Source organism: Antechinus flavipes, chromosome 1 (genome assembly GCF_016432865.1).
Source record: "Antechinus flavipes isolate AdamAnt ecotype Samford, QLD, Australia chromosome 1, AdamAnt_v2, whole genome shotgun sequence".
Taxonomy (NCBI): Eukaryota; Metazoa; Chordata; class Mammalia; order Dasyuromorphia; family Dasyuridae; genus Antechinus; species Antechinus flavipes.
In genome coordinates this window covers 24,447,518-24,471,366 of record NC_067398.1, presented here as the reverse complement: position 1 = coordinate 24,471,366, position 23,849 = coordinate 24,447,518, and the positions used below count along the sequence as shown (strand labels likewise).

At 37.4% G+C, this 23,849-nt stretch overlaps 1 protein-coding gene across 1 annotated transcript in view; it reads left to right on the top strand.

The window, feature by feature from the left end:
• Positions 1 to 23,849, top strand: part of ADAMTS9 (ADAM metallopeptidase with thrombospondin type 1 motif 9) — a 181,957-nt gene that overhangs the window by 16,114 nt on the left and 141,994 nt on the right. The window contains exons 4-8 of the mRNA XM_051980189.1: positions 15,809 to 16,092; positions 18,100 to 18,183; positions 18,286 to 18,401; positions 18,877 to 18,917; positions 19,049 to 19,154. Coding sequence (XP_051836149.1) covers positions 15,809 to 16,092; positions 18,100 to 18,183; positions 18,286 to 18,401; positions 18,877 to 18,917; positions 19,049 to 19,154 — 631 coding nt within the window. The remainder of the gene's footprint in view (positions 1 to 15,808; positions 16,093 to 18,099; positions 18,184 to 18,285; positions 18,402 to 18,876; positions 18,918 to 19,048; positions 19,155 to 23,849) is intronic.

Sequence of the window (23,849 nt, the reverse complement as noted above, 5' to 3'; positions counted from 1 at the left end):
GTTCACTGTATTAATCCATGGTAGATTACTGTCTTTACACATGGGACAATAAGGCAAAGTAGAGAATCGTCATTCCCTTAGTTCATTTAAGCAACCCTTGGATAGAGCTGGATCCAAAAGGATCAAGTGACAAGGAAAGCAAGTTTTGAGGGGAAGTGATCTGGCAGAGCAAGAGGACCGGATAGCTGGAGTGCTGGTTAAGGGTACCAGGGTCTGAGCTACTTCATGGTGTTTTGCCTCAATTTGAATTTGTGAAGATTATTTCCTAATTCTTTACTAATGCATTCCAAATTTTCTGAACTGAGTTCAAATCCCAGCTCTGCCACCTGTATGAGTTTTACTTAACTTTGGTCCAATTCAATCTCTCTAGGCCTTTATTCTTTTTAAATAATGAGAGTTTAGATGAGCTAATCTCTAAACTCAGTTTAGAGGGGGTCCTCAAACTTTTTAAATAGGGGGCCAGTTCACTGTCCCTTAGACTGTTGGAGGGCTGGACTATAGTAAAAACAAAAACTTTGTTTTGTGGGCCTTTAAATAAGAAACTTCATAGCCCTGGATGAGAGGGATAAACAGTCTTCAGCTGCCGCATCTGGCCCTCGGCAGTAGTTTGAGGACCCCTTTAGGGTCTTTAGGCTAGTGTTTGGCAACTCTAAATTCCCTGATCATATACTATAAATAAAGTATTAAAAAACATAGCTTAGTTGCAAGACACTGTGGCAGACACAAGGAATGCATGGAAGAGCTTAGACACTAATTTTATATTATGCTACTAGTGGTTAGTTACTTTTATTTTCTTTTCCCCAAATCCATTTTCTTAAATTGCATTTCTTTTTTTATTCTTTTTACTTCAGTCTTCTTCTTGACCACTTTCCAATTGGATTGTTAGTTAATCATTTATTCTCTCCTTTCTATAGGGCAATTGTTTGCTTTCTAATTTCAGCCTTGGAAAGTAGGTGACCCCTCCTCTTCCTCTAATTCTCTTTGATTATCACAGCCAGGTGGCTATTCTAATGGCCAACTAGTTAATTCTGACAACTTAATGAACAGAACCTCACTCCCAAACCCAGGCCAGATCTCCCTGAACAGAACCAGTGGAAAAATGGAAAACCAGAAGTAGGGTAATTCCAATGAAGACAAATGGGGCCTTGTTGTGAGTTGTTCCCCCTCAATCCCCCTTTGTCTGAACTAACTTGATGCTGGCTTCTTTTCTCTATTTTGTTAGCGTTGGGGAAAATCCACCTCTCCCTAGGATTTCTCCAATTTTCTTCCCCAAGAATTAAAAAAAAAAAAAAAAACCTAGAATTTATCAAAAGCCAGATTCTGAGGCCTAGAAGAACTAGCTTCTAATTAAAATGGAAAGGAAAGGGGATCCTTAATTCCTAAGACCAGGATCTTTTTAGCAATGTCCCCTCCCTCCTTTTTTTCCTACTTCTCTTCCCTTCCCCCACCTCCAGCCAGTTTATCAGCTTCCCCACCCTGAGGTAGGCAATCAATTCCTTTTTTCTTCCTTCTGATATCTGACTGAACTCAGCTGCTTTATGTCATGACCCTAAGGCTTAGGCCTTTGCTTCTCACGTCAATACCTACCTGTCAGCTGTCCTAGCTCCAAGTGTTCCTTGCCCTCTGACAAAGATGAAGGGATGAATAAGATGACGGATCCTTATTAATCCTGCCCTCTCAGATAACCATGATATCAGCTCAATAATCACACTTCAAAATTGATGTTTTACCTTAGTCTGGTCCCTGTGGAATGAGAACAAAAGTGGCGGCTATTTTAGACATCTTGGCCTATGATAAAAAAAAAAAGATATTTGGATTAAGTGATCTAAGGCCTTTCTGATAATTTCCTAGTAGGCTGTTTCTTAAGGAGGGATATCCTCTTAAGTGAGAAACCATGGGGAATATCTTTTTATTAGTGAGGAGGAATAATCACATGGATTTCTGAACTCATGGTCTCTTTAATTGTGCATTGACATTTGAAATCCTATATCCATCAAAGTTCTGGACCTCTGAATGACCATGTGAAAATTGCAAAGCATTTAGGGAAAGCTGTCTTCCGGAATGGAGCCTGGAACAGGCTTCTGGCCCAGACTTTTAGAAAAGGAGGCTGTAAAACAAACAAGAAAAGAAATCAATCAAAATTAAATTTAAAGTATTTATTAAGTACCTATCATTTACAAGGTGAGGCAACAAGCATTTATTAAGCATTTATGGTATTCAGGTATTATGCTAAATAAACATTGAACCACCAAGAAAGATATAAATATGCTCCTTGCATCCATTCTAATGGTGGAGACAATATGCAAATAACCAGACATATACATGATATATATAGAAAATATGTAAGGCAATCTGGTATAAGAGGGGAAGGCACTGGCTTCTTGGGGGACAGGGAAAGACTGCTTGATGAAGATGGGACTTGAGCTGAGTTTTAAAGGAAGCAGGAATCCCCAAGGCAGAAATGAGCAGGCAGGAAAAACAAACTAAGGATGGGCACCAGGGGCCAAAATAGAGTGTTATGCTCTAGGAACTGCTAGGAGACCAGTAAAATTGGATCATAGAATGTGGTTAAAAAGAACTTGCTTTTAAAGAGCCTTCAATAGAGAGCAGAAGAGTTTATAGTATTCTTGAAGACAATACTGGGGACACAGGAGTTCATTGAGGAGGAGCGGGACCTAAGCAGACTAATGCTTTTAAATAAATCATCTTGGCAGAGGAGTTGAAGGTGGACGGAATAGGAAAACACTCGAGACAGGGAAACAAATTAGAATGTTTTTACAATAGTCTATGTAAGATGTGGTGATTGTGTGAGTGGAGAGAAGAATAATTGGAGGAAAAACAAGAAGAACTTGACAACTGATTAGATAGGGATGATGGAGAGGGATGAATGGAAGATGGCACCAAGATTGTGAATCTGGGCAATGAGGAGGATGGTGGTATCCTCCACAGTGATAGGGAAGCTCAAAAGAGAGCTAGTTTCAGTCAGGAAGTCCTGGATTCAAAATCTCACTGAGATCATATATTACTGAGTATCTGATTATAAGTAAGTCACTTAAACTCTTTTTATCCCCAAGGCAACTCTATAAATCTTTTGCTCACCTACATGGGTAAGAGGGACTCCATACTCCAATAACAGCATGGTCCAGTCTTGAGAACAAAGGAAATATTCCAGGCATCAGAGGGAGGGAAGGAGAGGAACAAAATCCAAAACATTCCCTGCCTTCCTAGAGCTTACATTCTATTGATGAAGACCCATTGGACACAAAAAGTAATACAGAATATTCAAGAAAAGATGTAAAAGGAAATTTTTTTTTAAAGAAGAGACTTTCATTAAATCCAAGGAATTATTTTTCATATTCAATTTATTTCAAGACAGAATAAATCGAAGACAAATTAAATGGTGTGATTGTTGAGTCAGGACCTTTTAAAGGAAAGAAATAGATGCTAAAGGTCTCCAGGCTCATTATTATCCACATCACACCCAGCTTTGAATTTGTTGTTATGTACAATTCGAGATGCTGCAGTAGAAAGAAATGGAAAGTCTGGGTCTCTGAGTGTGGAAAAAAATTCAATCTGCTCTGACTGACCCCCAATATTTGCTTCCTGAGGCCAGAGTTTTAAAGGCTTGACCTTATTTCAGGAATGTGGCTTTTATGTTTTCCAGGGAGCAAGTCACCCAGCCCCGAAATCAATGTTTGGGTGAAATGAGGTAATGGCGGGATAGCTTGACAGGCCGAGGAATGGAAGAAGGGAGGAGACAGATCTCAAGGGAATCTTGGGTGGGCAGCATGTAATTACAGTTTTGACTTTGCCCAAGCCCCAAGGGCAGAATGCTTATTTGAGGCTTTTTTTTTTTTTTTTTTAATTTTTCATAGGTCAGCCAGGGGCTTTTTGAATTACAAAATGAAAACTTTTTTAAATTGTATCTGGGAATAATGGCCACAAATATGTCTCCGTCTTGAATCACAGTTGATCATGTCACTTGGGACATTTGCTTTCTGTATTAATTAGAGAAGAAAGTGGCGACTGTACTTTATGGTATAGGAAAGAGTAAAGGTTCAAGTGAATGATTTGAAGGAGCCTGAGTAGCCTTTAGTGCCTAATGCTGTTTTGAGACAAGTGGAAGAAAGGCGTTCACAGCCCTCAAATGTGGTGAACAAAAGTTGTCTTTTCCTAAGCCTACATGTTTTAAAGATGGAGAATGATCTGTGGCTCAGAATAACAACAGCTAACATAGCTTTAGAGCTGGATAGGACCTTATATAATTCATCTAAATCAGACCCCTCAATTTATTAAAGAGGAAACTGAGCCTCATCATTTGAAACTAGATCTTTTCAGTTGGTCCCAAACTACCTCTTGACAAGGCTTCAGCAGGGAGCAGCATCCTTAGCTCCCTCAGAGTCCAAAAAAATTGGTGATTCTGGAATAAGCAGAGTTTTCACTCATATAGTCTGTTTTGTCTAAATCTGTCCTCAGTAAACCTATAGATTAGGGAAACTGTAAAGGATTCCTCTTTGTGTAATAGGCGAGTTCATTTTTCTAAAAAAACACAATAGCTTTTTTATTTTTCAAAATGCCTGCAAAGATAGTTTTCAACATTCATCCTTGCAAAGCCTTGTGTTCCAAATTTTTCTCCCTCTTCACCTCCCCTCACCCCTAGACAGCAAGTAATCAAATATAGGTTAAACATATACAATGCTGAATTCATTCTTGAAAAGCTACAAGAGTTGCTTTAAGCTCCAGACCAAATTGCAGGTCTCTAAAACCAGAATGTTCTATAATTTCTTACATGGGAACACAGCCAGGAAAAAGCATTCTTTCTCCTTAGGCAAGAACAAGATTTTTTGGGAAGCAGGAAGGAAGGAGAGGGAGGTGACCATGCAGATAATAAGCCAATCACAGCTTCCAAAAGAGGGGCGGGCAGCTCCCCAAAAAGTTGATCGTTCAGGCCTGGACGAAAGGACTCCTGGAAGACCACTCCCCTGGACAGCACCCTGGGGCAAAGTCTTGTTCATTTTTAGCCCATTGAGGGATCTTTATGGAAGTGAAACCTTGGACATATTCTAGGCATTATATTGCAGCTATTTTAGTTTCTCCAGGAGTTCACCAAGGCCATCCATAAGTCTCACCAAGTGCCAGCTGACAGGATGAAATCCGCCAGTGGGAGAGGCTGGAATGTGTCCAGGGTGCCAGTACAGAATTAGAACTTAGGCCAGCACACCTCCGTCGGGTCGAGTGTGAGCATGGAGGCCCACGGGATTCTAAAGCAGCTGTTAGCTCAGTGGGGTTGGGGAAAGGAGAGAGGACAAAGGGATTATGGGGCAGGGAAGGGATGGGGGAAGGTCCCTGTAGTAGACGGGAGCCATGAGATAGCACTGTGGGCAGCTGGGCATCCCAGCGGCCAACTGACCTTGGTCAGCACGCAGGAGCTACTGGAATTACTTGGAGAGAAGGTCACAGGCCAATCCAGAAGCATTAACATAGCCTCATAGCTTCAACCAAGCTGCATAGGAAAGAAGCTTTCTCTTTCCAGGAAAGGATCCATGAATCTTCATTGCTCATTTTATTCAAGGATAGCAAGGTTAGCATTGAAAATACTGCAGTCAAAATCCAATGTGGGCCAATCCATAGAGTCCTAGATTTAGGGCTAGAAGGGACAAGAGCACATGAAATCTGTTCTGCAGATGAGGAAGCTGAGACCTAGAAAGGCAAAGTGACTGACTTAGGGTCACACAATTAAGAAATGCCCGAGGCAGAATTTGAACTCTTATTTCCTGACTCTAACTTTAGTGCCCTATGCAGTCATTTTAAATGTGCTAGTGTAGAAAAATATTGGAAATATCTGATTGAATTCAGTCAATCAAATGTGAATATACATGCATATATATATACATATGTATATATATCTATATCTATATCTATATATATATAGCTATAATAGCTGTCATTTATACATTTATCTAAAATATTTATGTATTTTAAGTAAAAATATATATTTATAGGAAACAAATATTTATGTTATGTTTATATGATGCATATTATTCATACATATATTATCTTTAAATATGTTACTGATATTGATGTATTTATATACATATAGATATAAAACTATTTTTATATTTGCATATATTCATATTCATTGTGCCTTGATTGAATTTAATCAACCATTTCAAAATTTGTTTACCTTAATATTATATACATAATGATATATGTGGATTCATCCCTATCCCCATCCCCATCTCTATCTCTATGGTCCAAAATTTTAATTGTACTTAAATAGAGAACTACCAGTATGGAAGAAGCAGCTAGTGGCTCAGGGCATAGCGTATTGAGCCCAGAGTCGAGATGACCTGAGTTTAAATTCAGCCTTGGATGCTTATTAGCTATGTGATCCTGGGCAAGTCACTTTACCCTGTATGCCTGAGCTTCCTCATCTGTAAAATGAACTGGAGAAGAAAATGGCAAATCACTCCAGTGTCTCTGACAAGAAAATCCCAAATGGTGTCACAAAGGGCTGGTCACAACTAAAAAGTGTCAGAACAACAGCAACAACCAGCATGAAAAGTCATACCTAAAGAGATTTTCCCCTGGAGACATAACTTGTATGTGTCTGAGGCAGGAATTGGTCCCAAGGAAATCATTGTTACTTTGTTGCTCTACACACACACACACACACACACACACACACACACACACACGCTAACTTAAAATTTGTGTCTATTATTGTAGCCATATTGTAGAGATGTATCTCTAACTACTAAACCCCAGGAGCTCATCTTATTAACTGGCCTTTATATGGGCCTTCAGTGTTCATAAAGTGCATTACAAAGCTTAAGTCATGTGAATCTCACAGCAGATTTGTGAGGGGTGGGCATTCATGGCTGCTGCTAGCTTCATTTTACAGAAAAAGAATTGAGTTTTGATGAGATTCTGTGACTTTCATGTCATGCAGCTCATGGTTCATGATTCTGGGAAGTAGAGAGAGACTGGTGAAGTGACTTACTCAGTTACCTGGATGGTATCTGAGGTAGCATTCGAACTCTGAGCTTCCTGACTCCAGACTCAGGGCTCTATTCACTGGGCCACCTGGATGAAGGAGAGTGATATGTCAAAACATTGAGAAAAGTGGATCGAGGCCAGGTCATGAAGCACTGTAATTGGCAAACAACATTATTTATATTTGATCCTAGAGGTAATAAGCAGCAGCTGGAGTCTGTCAAATTGGGGAGTGATGTAGGTTTTTGCTTTAAACAGTCACTGAGACATCTGGGTGGAGGATGTCTTGGACAGAGGAGAGGCAATTACTCATCTGTGAGAATATGGGCAAGTCATGGAAACTCTCAGTGACCCTGGCAAGCCCCTCTAAGACAAAGATGTTACTGATATTGAAACCAGGGTTTTAGCTGGCCACATAAATGGTAGCCCTCCAATTTAAGCTATTACAACTTGATGATGCTATGGTCCTGTCATAAATAACATCTGGAAGGGACCTCAGAAGTCAGCAATTCCATCCTGTCATGATACAGATTAAACTGAGACTCTTAACTGAAAGTTCAAGTCATTTAGGTTACAAATGAGATGGGATTTGAATCCAGTTCCTTTGACACTATTCTGTACTCTTTTTCCAGTGTACTAATTTCCAATGTACATACGTTCATACTCATATATATGTTGATAACAATATTTCACTTAATTATAAAGTGATTTCATAATACCTGATCTCATTTGATGCTCATATTGACCCTCTGAGATGGGCAGTGCAAATAGGATAGTGCCCATTTTCTAGATGGGACTCAAGAGAAACTGAATAGTGATTATAAATAAAATAATAATAGCTATATTTTAGTACTTTAAGGTTTGCAGTTATAATGCTTTAAGATTTGCAGAGCACATTATAGTTGTTAACTCATTTTTATCTTTACAATAACCCTGGGTGAAGAATTACTGTTATTATGTCTATTTTATAGATGGGGAAACTGAGATAAAAAAGAGGTGAAGTGATTTGTTGGGGAAGTTTGAGAAGGACTGAACTCAGGGCTTCCTGATTCCCAGTCCAGTCAAACCATAAATCTTTTTAGAGAAATGATTTATCCAGATTTCCCCATGACAAGATGGCTTGAGCTGACACTCCAGTTCCATCTTTCCATTTCTAGCCCAGGACTCCTGTTACACTGTACTGCATCTGTTATCCTCATTTATATCTTTATTAGAGAACAATGAGATTAATCTTATAGTCAGCCAAGTCTGGGGCATAATCAGGGTTTTGTTCCACTTTATCCCATTTAGTCACATATTGGATTTTAACGATTTGTAATGGATTGTAATGATTTCACCTGTGAGTACATTTGTAGGATCCGATCATTAGATCTGATTCAACAAAAACCCCATTTTCAGTTCTCTCTTCTTCTATTCTTTGGTAAACTTGCCCTTAAAACTATTGTTGGCTTTGAGGGTCTCCCTCTTGTTTACTGAATCCTCCTCCTCCTCCCACATTCTCTGTAGACTTTCTCTTTGTTGTTTTACTATGGAATCCCTCTCCAAATGTGTTAGTAAATAGTCATCTGAACTTAAGTGATTAGTGGGTTTCTTAGGATCGGTTGGACACAGTAGAAAGAAGTTATCATTTTATTTGATTTGCCCCATCTAAGCTCCAAACAAGTCATTTTGTCATCGGTAGTAGATTTTCTATAGTAGATCCTCTGAATTTCATTCTTTTCATGCATGTTGACATTTACTCATCAGGCCTGCTGAGGGGATGGGAGGTGGGGCTAGATTTGGGTACATTATTTAGCTTGTGACTTTTAAGAATTTTGAATTTCTTTTAGGCATTTTCAGACTCATTCACTATACAATTTTTTTCATGTGGTTTTTGCTAGATCCTGTTTCTTAATCAGTGTATAGAACTTCTGAGATAGAAACCCATGGGCAACATATTTATTAAAACAAAAACAAAACAAACAAACAAACAAAAAAACAACAATTGTATAATATAATTCAGGGTTAAGTAGCTTGCCCTTTGTTACCAAACCAATATGTATCCAAGGACAGGCTTTGAATCCTGTCTCTAAGCCTTGTCCTCTGCCCACCATGTCAGATTTCCCTTGCCCATGCAGTTAATCCTTTTAATAGTTTAACTGCTTTACAAGAATTAAGGTGTTGAATAGATGGAGATAAAGGAAGAAAGAAAGGAAGTGGTCATGAAATATTAAACCATATTCTGAACCAATAGCTTTTCCTTTTGTGCTTTGTATCATGAGAAGAGGTCAAGAATGACCATTTGGAACTTGGGACCTTATGAAACATCTGTTGGTGATCAATCTTTGCTGTAGTTCAAAGGGAGCAGTCCTAATTACTACAATGAAGGCTCCTTGAAGGCTGGAGCACCTTTATTTTATCTTGCTATCCCCAGAACCAAATGTAGTAGATAGAGTGCTGGATTTGTAGTTAGGAAAATGGAAGTTCAAATCCTACTTTACTGACTTGCTGTGTGACCATGGGCAGATAAATCACAGCCTCTCTGAGACTAAGGCGATTTCCTGTTCTTAAGTTATCTATGATTTTTAGTTTACCTCCATGGAGGAAACTCCCACATGGAGAAAATCACAGTGCTTTAACAATTTGGTATATCTCTTAGTCAAACACAATGTCTCCCCTCTTGTAAGTGCTTTAAAGGGTTTATTGAATCAAGCTGAAATAGGAAGCACTTGAAACTGAGTTCTTCCTCCATAAGATAAAATGGCCATAAAGATAATGGAAAGATAGGAGAAGGGTAGTTAGCATTATAGGAAATCATTCTTATTTGGAATTCAATAGGATAGTTTTAGTTGTTTTCTTCACTTTTTTGAATAAAGGAGAAAGATCTCATGTGTGTAAAAGACAAGTTTATTTTATATTATACAGTTTTTCCATGCGTAGGGAAAGCTAGGAGGAATAGCTTACATGATAAGAATGGGTAGTCAGAAACACTTTGACAGTCTGGAACATTCAGTCAAATTCAATGAAATTTGACAGGGATAAATGTAAAGTCTTACTCAAGTTAAAAAAAAAATCGAGAGGAAGAAAGGAAAAAAAAAAAAAAACAGGCCTTTATTAAGCATCTATTATGTGCCAGGTACCATGCTAAGCACTTTACAAATTACTAATTTTATCTCTCAACAACTCTGGGAGGGAGATGCTGCTATCATTATCTCCATTTTATAGATGCAGAAACTGAGACAGACAAAGGTTAAGTGATTTGTCTAGGATAAATATGTAAATATAAATAAACACATAAATAGGAGTATCTTTATATAAATACCTATACATAAAACAGTATGATATATATCACATGATATAAATGTATATAGAAGTACAAAATAGCTAATATAAATAAAAATTATAATGTAAAATAACATAAGCCATTATATGTAATAATATATAAATATAAATATAAATCAGAGGCCAGATTTGTCTTCAAGTCTTCCTAATCCCCAATCCAAGTCTTGCTCTGTTCTGCAGGCTTTTCTAAATAGCAATTTGAGAAAGATCTGAGGATTTTAGTGGACTACAAGCTCAATATGAATCCATAGCTTCATATGACCACCAAGAAATCCTATGCAATGCTAACCTGCTTTAAGAAAATCTTACTGTCCTCAACTTTGGTCAGAAACACATCCATAGTCTTTCATTCCCTTTTGGGTGCCACTTTTTAGGAACAGCATTGATAAGCTAAAATATCCAGCCTCAAGTTCATACCATATAAGGACCCCTTGAAGTCACTGGGTATATTTAGCCTGGAGAAGAAAAGATGTAGGGAGGGCAGATCGTTGTCTTCAAGTGTCTGAAGAACCATCACCTGAAAGAAGATTAGCTTTGTCCTGATTGGTTCTAGAGGGCAGAATATGGAGAGGACCAGGGCCACAAAAGCAAATTTAGACTTCAAGTTAGGAAAACTTTCATACCCAAAGCTCCCCCCACCCCGAAGGGGAACGGGCCACCCAGATACCCTTTTGCTGCAGATCTTCAAGACACCTTGGTGGATATGTTGCGGGGAGGGACGTGGCATCGCCAATATATTTGTTGCATCCTCCCTCTGGTACAATTTGAACTTTTCTCTAAGGCCTTTCCCAGCTCTGACTTTCAGGTGAAAACAAATTCATCTCAAACTGGGGTGTTTTTCCAACATACTATTCATCACTCTGACTGGCAGAGGGCCTGTAATTTACAATAACTAAGGATTCCTGGTTCTTGGGTCACAAGGCATTTTACTGCCCTGCCTTAAGGGAACTCGGTTAAATTTTGATCAGTCTAAGGAAGGTGTACAATAATTAACTTCTCAAGTATTAATGGCAGCATTCATATCTCTTTAGCTGAGATGACTGTTGTTATCAAAGAATTTGAAAAACAGCTGTAGAATAATATGTCTAGGGGGGGAGTGGGGGAGGGGAGAAAAAAGTGGGAGAGAGAGGAAGGGGGGAGTGAGGGTGAGTCCATTTGTTTGTTCAGAGGGATTGTTTTCCAAAATTGGGTTAATTTAAAACATTCATACCAACAAATTAGGAAAGATAGCTTAGGAATCTTGGCTGGGAAACAAGTTTGAGTGTGAGTGTGAGTGTGTGTGTGTGTGTGTGTGTGTGTGTGTGTGCGCGCTCTGTACCATTCTTGTTTTGGTTATCAGAAATTCAACAAGTATTCATTCTTTGTATATTTTGTGAAAAGCTCTGGTGATAGCAATAGTAAATAAAAACAGTCTCTGCCCTCATGGGGCTTAAATTCTGTTGGGGGAACATGCACAGATAGGTAAATACAAGTTAATTTAGAGAAGGGGGTTGGGAAGCACTAAGGAATCATAAGGCAGGTCAAGAAAGTTTTCTTTTAAGAGGGTTCAACTCAGCTGAGTCTTGAAATGAGACTTAGGGGTCTCAAGGAGCAGAAGGGAGGAAGAAGAGCATTCTGGGCATGGTTGTCTGACCAAGGAAAATTCAGGGAGAAAGGAAATGAAAGTCATTCAAGTTAACTTTTTAAGTATCATTTGCTTTAGTAAGTAGCATAGATGATATGTCCTAAAGAAAAAATTAATATAAAGTAGCAAAATATTTTTAGGACAGTCACAGAAATTTATATATAAGTAGTTTACTAGATTGTACGTTAAATTGAAAATTAGGGGAACTGAATATTAATCTCTGCTCTTTTGGTTATTCAGTGACCCTAGACAAGTCACTTCCCTTCCCATATTCCCTGATCTGTAAAATGAGAGAATTGGAGTATATTCCTCATAAGAAAAACTTGAATGTAAGAATATCTCAAAGAACTAAGATGTGTCCATTGGTGCAATGCATGTTTTTTAAAATCTTCTAGGCAAAGAAAATAGGGATAATAGGATGAAAATAGTTATTAAATTTGAAATTGTAATATCAACTTATAGTTATTTGTATTTAAAGTATATCTACATAAATAGGAAAAATATTTTTTTCATTATATATATGTGTGTGTATATATATGTATGTATTATATATATATATATATATATATATATATATATATATATATATATATATATATATATATATATATATATATGAATTAATGAATTAATATGTCTGGTCCAACTAGAGTTAAAGGCTCTCCTAACTTTCATGTTCTGTGATTCTAAAGTAACCCCCAATTGGGTAGTCACATTGTCTCAATCTTCAGTGATCTAGCCATTTTATTAGGAAAACTAATCCCACATAAAAATCTCTAGCAACACCATGAATGGAGTGACATGTGCAAGCATCTATCATGGAAGGCATTATGCAGTCCCCTGAGAAACCATCAGTCATTACAGAACAATTATAAAGATGGAGTTTTCATTTCAATAAAACATGATCCTTTAATCAGAAGCATTCTTCTCACCATATTTTATTGCCTTTTTATTTTTTACATTTATTTTAATTCATTTTTTATTTTTTATATTTTATTTTTTATTGCCAACTACATTTTGTAGACATACTAAATGGTGTCAGATTTTTACTTATCTCTAGTTATTATTTTTATTCATGTATATATGTGTGCCTATGTATATGTGTATTAGCCAAGTTTTTTTAGCCTCATGTAGAATGTAAGCTTCTTGAAGCTAAGAGCCAGTTTTTGTTTTGGTCTTATAACCCCTAGGAGCTTCCCAGTGCTGCTTAGACATAGCCAATGCTTTACAAATAAATATTTGTTGAACTGAATTAAAGTATTATCAGTTTACTAGTTATTAACTGAAGCATGATGATCCTAGTTCAATCCTCCTCCCCCCAAAAAAAAAAAAAAAAAAACTAAAATAAGAAATGCTGAAGCCTGCTGGGTAAGGGAATATTGCTTCTGCTTTTATTAAAGAACTAACATGATTTTTGCTTTTTTTATACCTCATAAGACACAAGAGAAAATGGCTTTGTTAACACAGATTACTCGTGAATGAAATGACTTATTGGTAATGTGTGGTGACATGCTTTATTGAGTGCTGATGACTGGAGTGTCTTTTTATGTTTCTTCCCTTCATTTCTTCAATTTTATTACTCAAATACATGTCCTCATTTTATATCAGCATGCTTATTAACGAAAAGTTTCTCTAGGCCAAAGATCTCCTCTCTTTAATAGAGATGTAGCTGCATCTGTTCTTAGTGGTCCAAAAAACTTAACACATATACAATGTCCTGAAAACTTTAGAAAGGGGTCATAATCTGGGATCCATGCTTTTTGTTTCCTTTTTGTATTTGAATAATTATTTTATGTAATTTGGTTTACTTTGTGATCCTGTGCAAATTATTTTATGCATTAAAAAATCAGTTGAGAGAAAGGGTCCCTAGATTCACCAGATTTTCAAGGAGTCCATCGTATAAAAAAGGTTAAAAACCTTGATCTCCACAGATTTCTTTTCAAATGAAATCTCAAGAGTCATAGAGTAGAAAGTGACCTCTAGGAATTTCTCATCCAACTCATGACTCTGGACTCTATCAATTTAAAGGCAAGTTTGTCAAGGAACAGGTATTGACTGAGTGCTTGCTATCCTCCATGGGGATAACAAGAAAGTCAAACATAGACCGTGCCCTCAAGAAACTTATATACAATGGTGTAGCGCAATGTGTAACTATGTAGGCACATAGAAGATATATGTGAAGTAGATAGAAAGTAATCTGAAAGGGGAAGATACTAGTAAGTGTGTGGCCTGAGGTCTGGGAGAGTTCTAGATGACACACCTGATTTGGGGTTTTTTGTTGGTCCGTTGTTTCAACCTCTTTGGGGTTTCTTGGTAAAGCTACTGAAGTGATTTGCCATTTCCTACTCCAGCGTGTAAAATGAGGCAAATGGAGTTAAGTGTCTTGTACGGGGTTGTACAACTGTTGTCTGAGGCTGCATTTGAAGTCTTCCTGATCCAGGAGACTTCTAGATGAATAGAGCTGATCTTGGGACTGTCTCTCCAGGACACTAATCCACACACTCTATGAGAACTGAAATACTAATTGTAATAATCTGATTAAATAAATTCGGAGGTATCAAGTCTCCATAGTCCTGCTCTTACAGCAGTAGAGATTGTTTTCAATTTTCTATAGCTCTTTTGTATTGTTCATTAGCCTACTTCCGATCATCTTCTTTAAGCCTCTCTACATTGTACCTAATTGGCTATCACAAGCAGAGCATCTGAAATGTCTGCTCATTATTGTTCAGGCCTTCAGCGGCCCAGTTATTGACCTTCACTCTTTCTATAGGGGAGAACAATGAGAAGAGAAAGCACTGGACTCAGTCAAGCTTCTGGCTGAAAAGATTCATACTTGATTTATTCCTCAATCTCAGCCTTGCTTCTTTTGATTCTTGATTCACTTAAGTGAGCATTGATGTAAGCTGCACCCTGCAGCTAATTAAAAGTGACCGGCTAATTAGATATTTCAAATACCAAAATGTTTGTTGGGAAGTCAACAGTTTGGAATTTGGACTCTTTGCCTTAGTAGTGATGTTATCGATTATATTTAGGTTTGAATTTATTAGTATTAGAAGTATTTATTAGAAGTATTATTAATTTATAATGTATTAAAAGTAGTATTGTAGTAGCTGAGTGTTATATAGAAGGATGCTTTTGTGCAAAAACGCCCTTCAGAATTTTAATTTGAAATACCAACATTTAATTTGATAAAAATTATAGTTGAGATTCTTTCAGATATATCACTTCTGTGATGGAAGGCTCTGTTTGAGAAATGTTTGGACTGGTAGTAATCCTCACACTCCCAGATACTTTCCAGGTCATTGTGCCATTCTGGCCGAGTGAACTTTTATCTTCCTCAATTTCCTATTCTGCAAAATGGGGATAATAATAGCACCTACTTATTATTAAGTTATGTGTGTTAATTAACTTATTATGGAACAGGAGACCATGGATGTACCATTCTGCATACACTAGGCTGATGAGATCACTGAAAAGCCAAATAGGGTAGGGCCATGGGGGCTGTGCTCCAGGGTGCAAAATTTGGAAGGCACTGACAGCAATTGCTGTCCTTTAGCAACATCAGAAAAACTCCAAACACTAAATTCCTTCATTGGCAAAATAGAAAGATCCTCACCTCTCCTCCAATCTCACTCTTTATAGAAACCTCTTCTATATCATGCCGTTCCGGATCCTTGACAATTATAGGTGATTTATAAATAATGATCAGCCGAGTGTATGTAGAATGGTACATCCATGGTCTCCTGTTCCTATCACAGATGGGGAAAACGAGACAAGCTATAGCATTTTAATGAAGTAGCCGACATAGCCCGTCATAAGAAAAGGATCTAGACTGAAACGTTATCTACAGCATCTCTTTTCTTGCAGAACATAAGCATGGCGGTAAGAGGAAGAAAACCCACACGAGAAACTGGCCAGACAGGGGCATGCTGTCAGATGATGTGGAGATATTAAAAAGCAACTTGGCAGCAAAACCATTCTCCGCCCATGGTAACAAGACCGAGAGCGTGAGCGGGAGAAAGAGCCACAGGAGGACGAAACGGTTTTTATCGTACCCTCGGTTTGTGGAAGTGATGGTGGTTGCAGATAGCAAAATGGTGGACTATCACGGAGCGAATCTGCAACACTACATTTTAACCTTAATGTCAATAGTAAGTATGGGCAATGAGGTAGTTCACCAAGTCATACAATATGGTCTTTGGGGAGGAGGCTTGGAGCCGTGTTCAGCAGCCATGTCCGTGGCTTAACCGAGTCAGGAAAGTAGCTGGAGGAAACTTGACACTATTCATTGAGCAAGAGTTACAGGCAGTTCTACTCTCCAATCTAAATGGCAGCCAGCCAAATCTGATTGAAGGAGCTCTGCTTTCCCCTTTGCTTCTGCTGGGCTCCGTGCCTTTCAGCCTTCCTTTTCTCCCTCCCTTCTGCTGAGCTCTCTTGTCTCCTGCTGACCTCTTTCCCCTCCCCATGAGACGAGTTTCATCCCTTCTCACTCCAGGGCCAGACATAGTCTGCAATGGTGGGATTCTGAGGAGGGTGGGGGAAAGATAGGAGGAAGAGGAAAAATCTGGAAGCTCTGTTTTTAGCCCCTCGAGTTTGAAGGGACCTTAAAACTCACTTAATTCAATCTCTTCCCTTTACATATATGGAAACTGATGTCCAGAGATATCAAATTATTTGCCTGAGGTGACATAGATAGTAAATGGCAGAGCCAGGAGATGAACCCATGTCACCCACATCCAAAACTACTACTTTGTCCATTATACCATCTGTTTCTTTAAAATTTTTATTCCTCCAGTGTCCTCTTCACTGAAGTGATCTCCTTAGCTCACTTCTCACTGGTGTCCTCCATCCCTCCTGGCTCCTTGCCCTAGAACCCAAAAACCTGAGTTCCTCACCCCATTCTTCCTCAACCTATATTAGAGCCCTAACTAAAGTCCCTTCATGCCTTTATCCTTGAATCCAACCACCTAAACCCTTCACCCCAGTCTCCCACGTGTAGCCCTTACGCCTGTATGAAGCCCTTCTGTCTGCCTCTACCCCCTATCTTGCTAGAATCCCACATCATATAAGGTGCTCCTGGTGTCTGGAACCTAGAAAACATCTTGTACCAATTCAGGCAAGTATTTCTGGTATTCCAGATTGGAATTCTGAAAGCATTTTCCCACGAAAGTATCCGTCTACATGATAGTTGCTACAATATTATCCTTAAGACTTTATAAATTAATAAGACTTTTGTGAGCTCTCTTCAAACCTAAAAATACTTTATAACATGACTACTAAAGGAAAAGGAGATCCAAATTTCAAACTGTTGCTTTCCAAATGAACATTCTGGGAATGTGTCTCCTTCAGCTGGGAGCTGTCCATGCTTTGATTCTAGGGACATGGGTTAGAATTACAACCTATGGAATCTTCTCTTTGGGGATTACATAGTGTTACAACTGACTCTATATATAGAAACGTGGCTTCAAACCCAGAATTCAAGAGGCAGACAGTGAGGATGAGAGATTGGCCATTGAATATAGAGGTCAATAGCAGCAACAGCTGGAGTAGTAATAACAATAATTACAATAGCTAACATTCATATGGTATTTTAAGCTTTCTAAAGTGCTTGAATAACTCAAGCAAGTGATAAAGGTTGAAATTCTGAGGCCTAAGGTTTCTCCTAGTAGATTTTTGTATAATCTAATCTTTGCAAAGGTTACATTTATTTTGATTATTTTTTTTAGTTTGTAACAAAAATGAAGAGTTTTTAAATGAGGGAAAATTTCTTCATTTAAAACAATAACTCGATCCTTTGATTGCCTGAAGAAATGTGATATGTAAGTGGAAATCCCTGGGGTTTGGACTTGTTGTGTTATTTGTGATTCATTTTGGTGAAAAAACTGTTTTTACAGCGAGATGAAGCTAAAAAATGAAAAATCTGATTCTTTTCCCAGCAGCAGCGATAGCCGGCTTCCCATTCTTATCAAGTATATTCTCATTGGTGTTTGTCTTGTATCTGTCCAGGACAACATACACTCTCTGAGGATATTATTTTGTTTTTGTATCCCAGTGACTAGTACATAGAGGGTAAATGATATTGGATAGAATGAGAGATGAATTTATCCGTTGGTTGCTAAAAGGTCAGAAGTAACTTTAACAATTTATCTTGGTTACAGGTAGCCTCTATCTATAAAGACCCAAGTATTGGAAATTTAATTAATATTGTTATTGTGAACTTAGTCGTGATTCATAATGAGCAGGTAATAAAGTATTTTTTTCCTATCTGTATTCAAAATGATGTGCTTACAGTGAGTGTTGTTATAACCAACTCATGTGGAATTCTCATGTATTTCTGTGATCAGGAAGGGCCCACCATATCTTTTAATGCCCAAACAACATTAAAAAATTTTTGCCAGTGGCAACATTCAAAAAACCATCCTGGTGGAATCCAGCACGACACAGCTGTCCTTGTCACAAGGTATGTCATTGTCTTTATGTTTTGTAATTGTTCGTTTTTCATCCATGTGTAGGAAGTGTGAGGATAGAAGCTGAGACAGATGACTCTAGAAAGTCAAAGATGACCTCTGAAACTGGATGCACACAAAAAGAAAGCATTTAGAAGCTCAAGTGATATTTTAGCACTACAATAAGGCACCCTGGAGGATTAGGAAATATCCTTCCTTGAAAAGATTAAAAATAAGATAGCCATCTTCTTTCTGACACTTGGGGCAATCCTGGCTAAGAGGATGAATGAACTCCCTTTCAGTCTCAGATTAGTGGAGCCCAAACTTTTTGTTGTTAGTGTTTTTTGCCAACTTTTTTATTGAATTTCTTAATACCTTCCCCAGTTAAAAAAATGCCTTTTGGTTGCCTCAAAGACTTATGCTTTATAAAACTTGTACTGTAATTGATTTTTCTCCAGTATTAAAGCACCAAGTCTCTTTTGTTTTCAGACAGGATATTTGCAGAGCTCATGACAAATGTGATACCTTAGGTGAGTCTGATGTTTTGATCCCTTAAGATTAGAAACATTTTCCCATGCATTTGGGGGACAAGGGAAAGGGTCTCAATAAGCCGTGTGTTTTGTGAAGATTTACAACAAACATTTTTTCATTGCTTTCGTAGGTCTCGCTGAATTGGGGACGGTCTGTGATCCATATCGAAGTTGTTCAATTAGTGAAGATAATGGATTAAGTACTGCTTTTACCATAGCACATGAACTTGGCCATGTGTATGCTTTCTTTCAATATATTTAAGTTTATTGTAATCACGTCATTGATAATCTACATTAATTGAGTCATTTATAGAGTATGTGTTGTTCATTCTATTGGGTATTATGGAGTATAATGAACTGAGGAACTGGTATAAGGAAAGAATATTTTAACTTTTTATTTAATGTCCTCATTTTCCTTCTCTATAAAATGAGGGATTTGGACAAAATTACCTCTAGGCCCTTTTTAGCTCTTGCTCAATGATCTATGACAAATGATTCCAGCTTTCTTGGTCTCGGTTTGCCCCTAAATTTAGAGGGTGAGAATAGATGGTAGTCAAGACTTCTTATGGTTCCATAGGTATGAGTCTATTGATGTTACTTCATCTAATTCCAGCTTACCTGAATATTTGGTTTGGCCGTACCTTTTCCCTTTCATTTAATTGAAAATGCACTATAGAGAGAGAAGGGATTTGAGAGGCTTCATTTTATCCAATTGGAGTCTTGTAACTGTCCAGATGTCGAGATAAAAGTATCTGATCCTGATATTGCTATGCTAATAACATAATAAAGCAGATCATTAGATAGCATCATAACATATTAGTAATTATGCATTTTCCCAAATTGTCATTCACCATTTCATAATTATCCAAATACAGTCACTCTAAAATCAGTTTTTGTAAATTATTTCAGTAATAATGGTAAATTATTATTTACTTGATTTGAATTAAATAATTTAAATAGTATTTTAAAAGTTTGTATTTCTTTAATGTTTTACAAACTTAATTATCACCTTTTCTACCATCAAGAATCCTTATAAAAAGTAAATAATGAAAACAAACCAATACAGATCTTATCAAATTTGCCTTATTCTGTATTTATACTCTTCTATCTCTCTTTGCCAAGATAAGGGAAATCTGTTTCATTATGAGTCTTATAGAATTGGGCATGGCTGGTACATTGATTAGGATTAGGAGTACCTTTCTCCAAAGACACTCTGTGTTTCATAATAGCAAAAATTTTGTCTCCCAACATGACCATTAAAAAAGTTTTTTCTTAAGCTTGTGATAAGTGATGTTTACCCAATTTTTATTTCTTTCCATTGTAGTGATAAAATTATGTGTCTAATTGCATGTGGTTTTTAATTGCATTCATAAGAAGTTTCATCAGAGAATTATTGATCTTCGATTATATATAATTTTGAGTTTTAAGTGTGAGAAGTTTAGCAAGGAGGGGATTGAGTATATATATGTTATTCATCAGATGTGAAAGGCTTTATTAAGTACTTCTTATTTGTACTATGCTCTGGGTAATATCGATTTATAAAAGACATCTATCCAGTCTTCTAGGAGACTTTAAAGGGAGGGAGAATAAGCATTTTTTAAGCATCTACTCTGTGCCAGGCATTGTGCTATGAGCTTCATTTCATCTTTGAAGGAACAAAAAAATAACAGGGAGACAGTGATTACCATGTCAGGTGGTATAAGCATGTGATGGAGGGAATAAGGAATCATGGTGGCGGGAAAAGACACTTTTGGATGAGTTAGATCCATTTAAACAGCAACTCAAGAACATGTCTTCAGTATTGCTTTCTGTAGGATTCTGGATCAGAACTAGGTCTTGATGGATAGATCGGTTCTCCAAGAGATGATTTTCAATGAGATCAGCCCAGGGTGTATTTAATAGGTCAACATTCATGATTCCCATATGGGAATAAAGTATTCTTTTTCTTCAAGTGACTTTGAATTGGCAACTGTATTTAGCTCAAGTCAATGTCTTTAAATGATTCCTTTACCATGGAAGCTAGTAAAAACCTCTTTTAGCTAATTTATTAAATTCAAATATCACTGAAAATGAGAGAGGATGTCTTAGTGAATTTACCAGACCTGTTTAGGAAAATAAGTGGATGCACCTGAAGCAGTTGATCTGTCAGTATTCATTCATGAAAACTCTACTCTATACCAAGCACTGGATGAAACAAAACACCCACCCCAAACAACCCCTGCCCACAAGGAGCTTATATTCTGAAGCTGGGGGGGGGGGGGGAAAGGGAGCAGCAGTAGAGACACTTTGAACAGTCCTGAACTTTGACTCAGAAGACTGGGTTCTGATCTTTGTTAATTTTCAGGCTCACTGACTTTAGTCAAGGATTTATTCCTCAGTGTTTCTACCTGTAAAATATGAATAATACTTTTCCTGAATATCATAGAGGAAGATTATAGAGATAAAATGAAATGATATAGTTTATTAATTACTGAATAATGTATTTGATATCATATAATACAAATGAAATATATTGGGCATTTTAGAGTATAAAATATAAATACATGTAGAATATATTTTATATTATAAAGTAATGAAAGCCAGTCTTAGAGATAGAAAGACTCACATTTAAGTCCTGCCTGTAACATGTAATAGCAATGATAATAGTGATCTCTGTGTAGCTCATTAAGTTTTATATCCATTACCTCAACTGAGTAAGGTAGGGAAACATTTTTATTCTAATTTTAGTTTATTCTAATTGATTCTATATTCTAATATTCTGTATACATGTATATAGAATATTCTAAATTCTAATTAATTCTATATTATATTATTCTAATTTTATAAATAAGGAAATAAGTCCAGAGACATTAACTGACTTGTCTGTGGTCACACAGCCCTAATGTGCATGAATGACAAGATTTCAACCAGGTTCTTATATTGACTTGGTGATCCTGGATATGTCACTTAACCCTCTTAATCTTCACTGGGCCATAAATCACATTTGAGTTATCAGGAGGTAGCCCTCACATGTAGAAAATCACAGATCTGAACCTCTCCCCTTGAGAAAAATATTAAGTACTTATAACTGTGAACCTTAGGAAGAAAGAATGGTACAAAATCCAAATTGTCATTATAGCTGTTTTTGATGGCTTCCTGATTTATGGGGAAAAAAAATCTCTGGCCAGAGAAGAAGGAGGTCTAGATTCTGGCTCCCCCTTTGCTACTAATTTGATTTGTGCTTTGTGCAAGGTCATTTCCTTTCTTGGGATCTACATTTGGGGTCCTCTAAAATAAGTGGGTTGGATTGGATGACCTCTGAGTTTCCTTCCAGCCCTGAGATTACACAATGTTGAAATATTCAGCTTTATTTAGCTGGCTCCAGAGAAAAACAAAATATATATATATTTTTTTACAAAAGTAGTACTTTTCACTGATCAATGAGTTTTATTAGGTAACTAGTTAAATGTTGTTTAGTGTTCCTCTCGTGTACAATATTCATTGAGTACTCCTCAAGGTGATTTAAAAGCAGGACTTGATATTATATGTATTATTTATATTGTGCAAATGAGAACTGATACCATAACACTGACATCTGATGGAAGATACAGGCCCTGTCTATATGACATCAACATAATTTGTTGATTTGTTCTTCTTGGGGCATGGGGGTGATTCTGAGAAATTGACTCCATTTCATTTTGTCGAAAACAAAATCCAGCCAATTGGATTTTAATTCTTGTCCTATTTTGTGTCAATACTTGCCCAAGAACAGGAGTCTGGTAAGATCATGTGCAAAACTGAATCTTAACCATGAAGAATAATATCTCATAATTCAGTGATCTTTGGGTTAGACTATAATGTGCAAGCAGTGGCTGGCAACATAGCATCAGGGTTAAGGTCCAAAGGAGAGGGCCAGAGAGTTTAGCTTGACTTCATAGCATTATAGAATGAGAACTCCAATCAACTTAGAGCAGGGGTCCTCAAACTACGGCCTGCAGGCCAGATGCGGCAGCTAAAGACTATTTATCCCCCTCACCCAGGGCTATGAAGTTTCTTTATTTAAAGGCCCACAAAACAAAGTTTTTGTTTTTACTATAGTCCGGCCCTCCAACAGTCTGAGGGACAGTGAACTGGCCCCCTACTTAAAAAGTTTGAGGACCCCTGACTTAGAGAGAACTAACCCTTCATTTTGAAGAAGACACTAAAAAAGTAAAAGACTTTCCCATAATCACACAACAAGTAATTGAGGAACAATGCAAACGCAGGCTGTTTTAGCCTATACCATATTGCTCCATTTTTCTTAGCCATTAAATAATAGCATAAGGTTCCCCTATGAATTTGATATATATCTAAGTCAGCAGACTCAGAACTAAAGAAATGGGCAAGAATTATAGTTACTCCAAAGCTTTTTAGTGTTTGTTGCTAGTCCTCTCCCAAATTTTCTTTTACTGTTTTGCTAAATAAAATTTTAGCTCTCCTTTTTTTTTTTTTGAACCAAAACAAATAGGTTTTTCCATCTCATCCAGAAATCACTAGAGTGTTTTTAGACACATGGACACACACACACACACACACGCACACACACACAGACACACAGGAACCCACAAAACAACACTTTGGGGTGGTGAATTCCAGTGATAGGCTTCTCTCCCAACTTTCACTTGTTTGTAAGAGGCAAGTCCAAACACTTCAGTCAGACTCATTTGATTCTGGAGTCTCTCTTAATTAGCAGATGGGAACAAATGGCCCCAAAGGACTCTGCCTTTGGGGTACTTGCCATGTACTCCCGAGGTCCTGTGATTAGGGTGAGACTTGAACCCAACATGTCCACAACCTCCTGTGGTAGCTGCTCTGCAGCTCTTTCCCCTCCTCCTGCCCATCCTATTTTCAGTAATGTCACCAGCGCTCTGTGAGTCGCTGAGGCTTCACAGAATTCCTCTGATTCCATCTCTC